At 32.8% G+C, this 12,012-nt stretch overlaps 1 protein-coding gene across 1 annotated transcript; it reads right to left on the bottom strand.

Moving 5' to 3' along the window:
- Window positions 1-110: 110 nt before the first annotated feature.
- LOC21404113 (allene oxide synthase 1, chloroplastic) lies at window positions 111-2,213 on the bottom strand. Its single transcript, XM_010107771.2, has one exon. The coding sequence runs from the start codon at window positions 2,071-2,073 to the stop codon at window positions 496-498; it is 1,578 nt and encodes a 525-aa protein (XP_010106073.1). The 5' UTR covers window positions 2,074-2,213; the 3' UTR covers window positions 111-495.
- Window positions 2,214-12,012: the final 9,799 nt, after the last annotated feature.

Genomic DNA, 12,012 nt, shown 5'->3' with positions numbered 1-12,012 from the left:
TCACTAAAACGAGTCTCACGTGTGATCATTATAAAAATGACATACATATATATCCATATATATTCACTTCCAAGAAAAAAAAAAAAAAACACAGATAACACAGCCGATTATTTCTTGTATTCAAATACTAATTAGATATTCAGTTCATAAATTTAAAATTATAATTCAAAATTATTATCAACTTACGCGTATTTTTTTTTAAATGAAAGACGTACATTCAAAACAAATTTTCGTACTAAACATACACAGGCTATGACTTGTTTCGGCGTACAACATTACCCTTAAGAAAAACGTACAATCCAAACTTGAAAGAAATCCACTACAGCGTAACAGCAGTGGATTATTCCCACAAAAAATGTACACTCACATTGTACTCTTCTGGTCCAACCAATCAACATTTTCCCAACCCAGTTTCCCAATTTTACCCCTGGAAGTAACAAAAAAAAAATTTCCCAATCGATACGGGACGATCATCGACGACGAGATTCAACCAATTCAAAAGCTGGCTCTTTTGAGAGAGGTCACCGTAACGGCGGAACCTAAGGCCGACGTACCAACCTCTATCTCGAACGAGTCGTATAGGAGGAACAACTCCACCACCAGCAGCCTCGAGAACAGCACCACCAAATCCTTCCCTGCGCACTGCTTGTTCCCCACCGTAGGAGATTCCGTCTCGGGTCCGTTCGACCAAAGCACGTGCTTCAACAGCCTCTCGCCTTCCTCCCCGACAAACCTGTCTGGAACGAACTCCTCGGCCCTGTCGAAGATCTTCGGGTCCTTCGTCGCGAACGGTTGGTAACCGAATATCATCTCCCCCTCTTTGATCTCGAACGCCGCGTCGTGACTCTCGATCACGAAGTCCCTCTTCGCCTTCCCGAACTGCAACGAAACGGGGGGTTCGATCCGGAGAGATTCATATACGACGGACTTCATCAGCGGCATTTGCTCCATCGCCGCCATCGTGACTTTCCCGCCGTTGGATCTGACGACGGTCCTGATCTCCCTCGCCAACTCTGTGTGGAGCTTGACTCCGGCTCGGCCAATCTGTTTCAGCATGTTAGGGAATAGGATCTTCATCCCGCCGAAGGAATTGAAGCACGTGGCGAATAGCAAGTTGTGACACGCCTCCTCCCTCGAGATTCCCAGCCTCTCGGCCTCGTCCAGCACGTGTCCAGACGACTCGTAGAAGAAGTCGTAGAGCCTCTGGTAATCGGATTTCACCAGAAACGGCGGAAGCCGGAACGAGTGGAGCGTCAGTTCCTCGACGAATTTGGGTAGACCGAGGACAAGGATCGGACTCAGTTGGAAAACAACCCATTTCTGGACCAAACCCGGGCCGTCGTTTCCTAGCTTCGTGTCGGCGGGGTTGGTCCCGTAAAGAGCGCGGGACAAGAAGTTGAAGGCGGCTTGGTCGTTGGCTTCGCCGAAGTTGCTCTTCCCTTTAGCGGCGAGCTCGCTTTCCAAGGTCTCGAAGAGCTCGGTGTAGCTGGAGTGGAACTCAGGGATCACCTTGTCGCGGCGAGACTTGAGGAGGAAGAAAATCAGGCTCTTGATTTTGCCGTGGTTCGGCTCCGACGGGTCGAGATATGAAAGGACTCGATAGCCGCCGGTGAGATCCGTTGACGGCATGAAAGTACCCGTGAAGAGGTCCTTCTTCTCGACCTTCGTCACGTCGAAGAGAACCGGGAAGCTCTTGCCGTCGAGTAAGACGATCACGCGCGGATTCGAGGTGATGAGTGGGCCCGGTGGTATATTGGCTCTGAAAACCGTTGACTGGTATTTCTGGATGCGGGATTTGAAGTACTCGTCTCTCCCTTGGTTGTAGAAGTAGTCAAGCCGATCGGCGACCGGACCGATAAATGGGAGACCGTATTTTCCGGGGATTTTTCTGATCGGAAGTTTCGACGGTTCGTGCTGTTCTACCGCCGCTGGTGGGACCGGTACAGATGATTTCTCGGAGACAGAGGCATGTATTGGAAAAGAAACGAAACGGCGATTGGATCGCTTGTGCGATTTTCGCGATGATCGGAACTGGGGTTGAAGAGAGGGGAAAGCAAGAGAAGTGGAAGCCATTGTGGGCTTTGAGAGTTGAAAACTCAAGTCTGACTGACTCTTTGTTTTGTTGTAAAGAAGAAAGGGCAGAGAAGTAAAATCAAGCGACGATGATTTGATGATTTGATGATTTGTTTTAGAGGTTTGGTGTGTCAAGTTATTTATGGTGTATTTATAGCAAATTGTGGCTGCAGTGTGAGTGGTTAATGGTGGGGTTGAATTCCCAAAAAGCCTTGAATTTAGAGAGGGGTCGTGAAAGGTGTGCTTTAATTGTCTTCTTTTTTTTTGTTTATTTTTTTGCGATGTGTTTCTTTTAGGAGCAATTGTTCTAACCGGGTTAAATCCTTGCTTACTTATAAAAAAAATAATCTTGATAAATATGTTTTAAAAATATATAAATATATAAATTAATATTTTTATTTTTTATTTGTTATTTATAATTTTTTTAATTAATTAATTACACTAATAAAAAAATATTTATTAAAAATAAAAAATTTAAATTTAAATTCGTACACTTTTAAAAATAAATTTTCTATTTTTTTATAAAAAAAATGAGTATCTTAATTTCACATAAATCGCTAATTGGACCCACTCTCTGTTAGAGAGTGGGTATAACCCATCAAGTTATAGACAATATTTTTCTTCTTTTACTAAGTTTTTTTTTTCGTTGATTTTCTTTTTTTAATTGTTGGATGTTGTTTGTAGAGTTGGCCGGAGCTAATGTTTTCGGTATTTGCAACAGTTTAGGAAAAAAACAAAAAAGGAAAAAAAAATAAAATAAAAGAGAAATCTAGTCAGCCATTCACTTCCCCTATACGTATCTGCAATGGCTTTTTCACGTTCAACGAGTGAGCGTTTACGCGTCAAGAATTTTATGACAAGTGTTTTTCCTTTTGTGAAATTTTTGTTAGTGTTTTCTTTTTCTTATGCTGAAATTTTGGAATTGTCTTTTGCTTTCTCTTCTTTTTTGGTTAACTAGTTGAAAAGCATTACGCAGGTGCGTCTTTAGTTTTTACGGGCCATTGGGATAATTTGTACTTGTATTTTTAAGTAGTAAAAAAAAACATAAATTAGGACTTTTTAAAGGTTTTATTCATTTTATCGATTTAAGTTTAGAATTTGAGTTTGCTACAGTAAAAAGTTCTCAAAAACAGTTATATCTAACTTTTTTATTACAGTAAAAAATTCTCACATAAAGTCACATCTCAACTCGAATTTGTGAACTAAACGGGCCCTTAGTGTTTGGATAGTGTCTAAAAAAGTACTTTTATATCTAAAAAGAGCTTTTAAACATGTTTAGGTAAAAAAAATTAAAAGCACTTATTGTTATAAAAAATAATGTAATAAAAGGATATAAATGAGATATTTAATTTGTTATTCACGAATAAAAGGTTAAAAATGTAAATAAAAAAGTTTTTTATAAGCATTTTTTCATAAGTAGTAAGGAGATGACTTGTTCCATAAGTAGTTAAAAAAATTAAAACCATTTTAAAGTTGTCTATCCAAACAGGTCCAAAAGTGACTTTTGGACTAAATAAGTCAAAAGCAACTTGTTTTAAGCTAATCTAAATAGGCCCTAAAATTCATCTAAATATACGAATAAATTTCTTTTAAGTTTACTTATTTATTGTTAATTTATTCAAGTTTAAAATATGGTAAATATATATATATATATATTTAAATAGAACAGATTTGAAGAAAAAAATAGTTAGACAAAATTAAGTAGTAAATTATTTAGGATATACGTTTGAAAAAAATTGAATTTGATAGGCATAGAAGAAATATATATTTGTGACCATATTTGAGGGGGGGAAAAAAAAACTTATGTTAGTAGCACAATTAGGAAAGGGTATATTGTGAAAAAAAATGTTGCAATATAGATAGAAGGGAAAAAAAACAAAGAATGACAAAAAGAATAAAAATAAATAAAAACAATGAAGCACTAAAAAAACAAAAAACAAGATTAGCAAAAACAAATAAAAATTAAAAACAGAGTAATGAGTAAAAGGAAAAAAAGAAAAAAAAGGACAAAAAAAATAAGGGACTGAAAGACAAAGAATAAAAGTCACCTGAGGCTAACTTGGATGGTAAAGTGTGTGTGCGGGTGTGTGGCGAACAGGGTTCAAATCCTGACGGTGAGTGTAATAAGTAGCTCTGTCATATTAAAAAAAAATATTAAAAATAAAAAAGAAGAGCTCATACAACCAGTGGTGGAACTTTGGGTCGGTGGGCCTGCCCGAGACCCAAATTTTTCAGGCTCGGCGGGCAGGGACCCACGGCCACCCCTCCACGCACTAAGGCGGGCTCAGGCTGCCCGAGAAACAACGCCATGGCGGAAGCTTGCCCCCGATTTGCCTGTCCCGACCGTCGACCGTCGATTTTTTTTATTTTTTTTTAAATTTTTTCCATCTGGCCTGAATTTGAGCCAGAATACCTGAATTGCTCGAAGCTCGCCCAACAGCTAGTTTTTTCAAAATTTTCTCTCAGCCCGACCCGCCACCGGAGAGCCCGACCTCCAACGGGTCTTTTTTTTTACTGTTGCCCAATTTTCAGCCCAAACTCGACCCGCTGAATTTGAAAGTAGCCGTTGGATTTGAATTTTGGGGGAAAAATCAATTTTTTAACACCAAAAATTTTCTGTAAATACCCCACATCCCCCAAATATTCTCACAATTTTTATATAATGGATTCTTTTGATTATGGTGATATTCATGTTGATGCCCAAGTCCAACAAAATGTGGAAGTATGGTAATTTCCTACTAATGAATTTATATTGTAGGAATCGCAAACACAACCAACTGAGGAACCTGTAAATCTGAGTTGTGGTGGACGTAGTAGAGGTCGTGATTGCAATGGTGGTAGGCGTGGAGGAGAGGCAAGTGCAAGTACTACTGCAAGTGTCGCAAGCTCTAAGAGAAAATGCAAGCGCACCTCGACAGTTTAGGGGCACTTCGACACAATTGAGGAGGTCGACAATGACGGTAATACTAAACACATAGCTCAATGTAAATATTACTTTTTTAAATTTCAAGGTGACACTATTCACGGTACAACACACTTGAGAAGACACTCTGAAAAGTGTCTTCAAAAGCGTGGCCAAACCGGCGGAGCCGAACTCCACCAAATACAATTATCTTGTGATCGCACAACTGGTGGTCTAACCACTTAGAAATACGATCCGCAAGTAGATCGTATGGAAGTTATGCGAATGATAGCTGCACTAGATCAACCACTTAGTTTTGTAGAGCATCCTAATTGGCAGCGATATATTAAAGTTATGCATAATCCTAATGCACAGTTTACTTTAAAAACTACTCTTAGGAAAGATTTTTTAAAAGTATTTAAAAAAGAAAAAGAAGCATTAATAAACCTTTTGCACTCTACTAGCGGTTGCGTTGTGTTAACGGTAGACATTTAGTCTGCCGTTGCCAACAAAGATTATTTAGCTGTAACCGGACATTACTTTAAGGGTTTCGATTTAGATAAGAGAATATTATATTTTAAATGTGTTCTAGGATCACATAGCACCGATTTAATATATAATACAATTTTAAATGTAATTGATAAATATATATTAAGAGATAAAGTGATGGCTATAACATTAGATAATACTAGTGCAAATACAAAAGTAATTGAGTATTTCAAAAATGATTTAAGTTTATTTGGTGATGGTACTATTTTTTACCAATGTTGTGCATGCCACATAATTAATTTAATAGTTAAATCCGATTTAAAATCAATGTCTATTCATATAAAAGTAATTAGAGATAGTATTGCATGGATTCAAGGTAGTAACCCACACGAACAAGATTGGTTTAGGTTCTTTCAAGCACTAAATCTAACTCCTAAAGCATTAGCATTAGATATGCTTGTAAGATGGAATTCAACTTATATAATGCTTCAACAATGCATCTCCTATAAGGATGCTATGACAAACTATATTAGTGCAAAATTAGGAGCAGGTCATATAGACGCATATGATTGGCAAATTGTCAAAACTTTGTATCCATTTTTAGGTAGGTTTCATAAAGTTACTTTAAAACTTAGTGGAACCTATTACCCAACATCACCTTTAACTTTAGGTGAACTGTTAAGAATTAGTACTTTATTTAGTGAATATAGGAAGGACCCAATTTTAGAAGTTCCTATCGCTTTTATGGAAAAAAATTAAAAAAAAATGGTTTAAATTGCCAAATTTGTATGGTTTTGGTACTATTTTTTATCCTGGATTAAAATTAGAAGGTTTAGAAAGTGGTTTAGAAAACTTAAGTCTATTTTTAGGCATCGATTGTTCTGACCAATTTCTTAAAATAAGGGAAAAAATATTTTCTCTCTATAGCAAATATGAGAATAGGTTTAGAAATACAAATTCTGGAGTACAGGAATCACAACAAAGAGATGAAAACCCGCATTCATTCTTGAATGTTTTTGGATTGAAGAAGAAGAAGAAGACGATTCAAACAGAAGCTGGGAATGGATCTTCATCAACAGGTGGTGGCGGCTTCAACGAGCTTATGGCGTACCTTAGCGAGAGCTTAGTAGTCGACGGTAGTGGAGAATCGGTTGACTTAGTTCAATGGTGGAGGGCACAAGCATTAACTTGGGAAGTCCTAACTCGATTGGCAATGAATATTTTTTCGATCCCAGTTTTCATTGTTTCATCCGAACAAGCCTTTAGTACGACTGGATGAATACTTGAGAAACGCTGAAACGCATTGCAAAGGGACATTGTTAAAGCCTTGGTCTGCATTAATGATTGAGAATTTGGGATCGTGCCGATCAACATTTACAAGATACAATAATGGATCGATGAATTTAATAGATTAACATTTAATTTTGAAGACGATCCTTCAGCTTCAAATTAAATTGTAATTTGTAAATATGTATTTACTTTCGACATTGTAATTGTATATTTAGACTTTGTAAGTTTGTAAAATTTGTAATTCGTTACAAAATAATTGCACTCTTTTTTTCCTACTAAGTTTTTATCCTAATTGAGTTTTTATTGGTAAGGTTTTTAACGAGACAATCATAAATTACAAATTGAAAAATTAATTTTTTAAATTGTGTTAATAGTGTGTGTTGATTTTAATTTTTATATAATTTTAACACAAAATAACTTAATAATTATTCGCATACAAATACAATTAATAAATAATAGTATATTATATATAATATATATATATACAATATTAAAAAAATTTAAAAATAATAATAAAAAGATATTTTGTTTTTCGGGCACATTCGGGCGGCCTTGGACTGCCCGACCAGGCTTGGGCAGCCAAAACTAGACCTGCGGCCCATCCACGGGCCCACTCAGGCTCAGATGAGTTCGGGTATCGGGCTCAACTTTGATTTTTTTAAGTGGTCGCGGGTGGCCCGTTCAAAATTTCAGCACTACATACAACTAAAGCAAAGTCAAAAGTGGAAGTGTCCTTTGATACTTTTAAAATAGGAAAACAAGGAATAACTAAAAGAAAAAAAAAACAAAGAAGAAGAAAAAAAGAGAGGAAAGAGGGAAAGGTAAGGTAAAAAGGGAAAAGGGATCAAAATAAAAAATAAAATAAAATAAAAAATGAGGGATTAAAAGATAAAAAAAGAAAACACGACTTAAACTAACAGTAAAAGAAAAGGAAAAAAAATGTGCGCGGGGGGGGGGCTTCGACCAAAATGATGGCATTTTGGTTGAAAAGTAGAAAGCAATTTTGCGCTTTCTTATAGATATATAATATTAAAATTTTAAAGGTTTTAGGCTTTTTTACTTAATTTATTATTCTCTAAAAGAATTTAGCAAAACTACATAACTAATTAATAAGAGAATAAATTCTAAAAATAAAACAAAATACTTATTAACTAATTTCACCTAAAATTAATTATCGCAAAGTTGTTAAAAATTGTATTTGTTTCTAATGATTTGTAAATTTTTGTTTATAATAAGCAAAATTCATATGCCTCAACCCACTTATTGTTAGTTAATGAAGTACATAAAATTTTTAGGAGCAAACAAGTGGTATAGAAAAATAAAGTATAGCGGGATAAAAGTGGATAATGGTATTTAGACCCTTTAAAAAGAAAAAAAAAAGACAAAACAACTTACATGTAATATATATATATACACTTTGAGTTCGAGGTGAAAAATGTGTTTTAGAGAAAATTCTCAAATATCCTCTGAGTTCTGTTGAAGTGCTCAAAATAACATGGAACCTGTGACATAAATGCCTGAATGTAAAACCTTAATTTGAAGACATCTCACCCTTTAATAATGAAATAAATGAAACCAATAAAAAATAATTAAAATAGGATAAATCAACAAAAAATAAAACAAATATGCCTGCAATAAAGATCTCAGTTAGAAAGTGATTAAATTGCATAAAGAAAGAGATATTTGATCTTAATAAAATAATATTTTAACCGAAAAAGGTAAAATTTTAGTGAAAAAAGTCAATTACTGTGTATAATATATTATATATAAAAAAAGTTGTTTGTTAAATCATATAAAAAAGAAGTTGCTAATTAATTAATTTCTCTATAAGACTAGAAAAAAACTATTAGTAATTATTTATATTTTAATTATTAAATTTATATTAAAAATTACCTATTTTATATATTTTTTAATTTAATGTAGTTTTAATTAAATTTAACAATAAAAAACTGACCATGCTTATAAACCGACTTACTAAAAAAGTCGCTTGTAACTAATGGTTTGATATATATATATATATATATATATATGAAGGTGAAGATGAAGGGAAAAAAAACATAAGAAGACAAAATAAATAGACTAAATTTTTAAATAGTACTTAAAAGAAAACTCTCCTTTATAATTAACTAATAGATTAGTTATAATTTCTTCTATCCGGATTTTTTTTTTTGGCTGGAGCTTTCATAGTCAGAAAGTTTAAAGGATAACGAAAGAATAGTTTGCTTGTTATTTTTCTGGCTCTACCAACAAGTATTATTAACATATTCCAATTCATGTTCTTTAATCTCGCTGACCACACATAAAAAATAAATAGTTTTGTTTATCGAATATCTTTTCTTTTTTTTTCTTTTTTTTTTCAATTTTCAGCTGCTGCTGCAAGTTTTCATTGATCCAACAACAGCTAAGGGGTTGTTCTTTTGCAACGAAATTCAGAAAAAGTTTGAATTCGAGTTACAACTTTATTATAGTTCATGTTCTTTTATAAAATTTGAGTTTGAACTCGAGTTTAGGGCTAAACTCGACTTCAAGTTTCTCCTTCAACTCGAGTTCATAAACTCGAACTCAAGTTAATGAACAATATTTTTTCTATTCTTAAAATTGCCAACGGCCTCGTTCAGTTTGCTGATTTGAGTTTTTAATTCAGTTTGAGATATGACTTTATGTGAGAGCTTTTAACTGTAGTAAAAAAATTAAATGTGACTTTTTGTGAGAGCTTTTAACTGTAGTAAAATTAGAATTGAAAACTCGAATCGGTCAAATGATCGGGACTGTTATAACTTAAACTCAACTTAAGATAATCACTCAAGTCACCTTAATTCAAAAATGCAAACGAACAACCCCTAAATATCTTCTTAAAAAACAAGAAACTACCACCTAAATATTTATTGCAAGAAAAAAGAAAAGGAAAAAAAAAACTACAGGTATATGTTTCCTTAAAAAAATAATAAATAAAATGGTAGTAAATAACAAATTTTTTAAACTACATTAAATAAATAACAAATTTTTAAACTATTTAAAATAAATAATAATTTATTAAATAAATGTGTTATTTACCGCTAGTAAATTATAATTTATGTGCTAAAAAGTCTTTATTTACGTTGAAAAATCTTTTTAGCGGTCGTAAAAAGAGAATTTAAGTAAAAAAATTATTTACTAATTATAAATGAATATTTATGCGATAAACTGTTATTTACTTTAAATAATTTTAAAATATATTATTTATTTAGTTTAATTTTATAAATTTGATATGGAATTTTCTCTCACATTCTTTTTTTTAGAAATACTAATATTTTCTACTTGTCAGCCGTCAAATTTATATTAAATGTGATTAAAAGTCAAATCAAATAAACATAAAACACTTAGTGGACGTTTGGTTCATAGATTCAGAATTATGATTCAAAATTATTCTCAATTTATGTGTATTTTTTATGAGAGAAAACACTATAATAAGTCACGAATCATAATTCAAACTATGACACAAATTATGATACTAAACACCCATTAATATTTTTTTAAAAATGAAAACACCAAATAAATTCCCATTTGTTGTTTACTACGTTCGCCTAAAAATATGGGATTGGACAGAACGTAAATGTATTTTTTGACCAAGCGCACAGGTCAAACCCTCTCTCTTTTTTTTCCTAATGAGAATATGCTAGTGATTTAATGCGGACTAAAAAAGTGGGATTTAATCTTTTTTTTTATGTTATCCAAAGAAATGAAATTGGTTGACCATTACCTCTATGACATCATATATGGAATATTCAAAAGGCGAAGGCTTACTACTTCCTGTCTTTAATGGCACGTTATTTACATGTCAACCATCACAAATTTTAGTCTCAACGTGGAATCATCATTTCTCAAACAATAGTTTTTTCACCGAATAACCGGTCGTTTAATATTACTCATTAATAGAAACTGAATCCTATAATATGAAACTTGTAAATGAGATTCACCTTATTTAATAGTCGATGATACATTTAAGTGTTTTTTTTTTTTTTTTGTTTTTCACTATTTCAACGTGGAGTGTCAAATTTTTTTTTTTTGAAGAGATGATATTTTTTTTATTTTTTTATTTTTAATTAATACCATTCTGACTAATATAATTATTTAATTAAAAAACATTAATAAAAAAATAAAAATTTTAACTCATATAATTAAAAAATATTTATCTTATTTTTCCGTACTTTTAATCACTCAACAAATTTTTATGTAAGACCAAACGAAGAATGGCCATCTCGTGGGATTAGAAGTCATAAGATTACGGGTACCAAAGTCAAAACTCAAAATGAAGACAAAAAGGGCGTCAACGTACCGTACTGCCAAGTTCCAACTTCCGACCACGAGGTTTTTGTAGCCGTTGTTCTCACTGCCGGCCAAATTTGCACGGGATTTTCATGTGAGTTAAATCAGTTGTGCGCTACAACTCGATAAACATTATGAATTGCTCTTCAATATTCATTCAACATTTCGCTATGTTTGTCCGGTTTGGGTAAACGTCGCTGTTTATGATATACAAGTGTTTGGATTCTATTGCCTTATCTTTTTGCCTCATACTGTTATGTCTTTTTATTTCTTTTTCGCTAAGAGTGTCATTTTGTTTTTTAAAATTCGTGATGCTATACCTTTTTTTTTCCTATTGTTTTGGTAGTCTAATATATAGTCATAACTATTTCTATGATAATCGACAAAGTAGTAACTAAATTAAGTTCTTAGCATTTTTTTTTTTTTACTAGAATAAACAAAAAATTACATACTAAAATTTGTTTTTTTTTTAAGATGACTTGTACTTTTTCCTTACCCTTTTTTTATTAATAAAAAAGCTTATTTGTGCGGTTTAGTCTACCTTCACATTATCTTGACTACGTTTTATGCGCATGATAAGATAGTATAATTTTAGGGTAATTGATTGAAATGTATAGAAAAGTATATGATTAGATTTTAGTTTAGTCCAATCACATGTTTGGTGTTGTGTAATTAGGATAAGGGTATTTTTGTAAAAAAAAATTTAAAATTTAGGGTCAAATTTTATTTTTTTAAAACTTTAACCTTAAATTTTATAAAAAATTTACGAGTAGATCCCTAGTGTTTTTCACAATGTGCTTTAGTGAAAGTTATTCCATGCTTCAATAGGGAATATCATGATCATCCTCTTTAAGGGGATTTAATAATGGACTAGACAAAAGTTTATTCAATCCAGTCTTTTAAAAATGTTCACCAAACACAGTATTAAAATTCAATCATATCCAGTCCTCCAC

Source organism: Morus notabilis, unplaced genomic scaffold (assembly GCF_000414095.1).
Source record: "Morus notabilis unplaced genomic scaffold, ASM41409v2 Scaffold630, whole genome shotgun sequence".
In the NCBI taxonomy this organism is placed as follows: Eukaryota; Viridiplantae; Streptophyta; class Magnoliopsida; order Rosales; family Moraceae; genus Morus; species Morus notabilis.
This window is presented reverse-complemented; position numbering and strand designations above follow the sequence as displayed.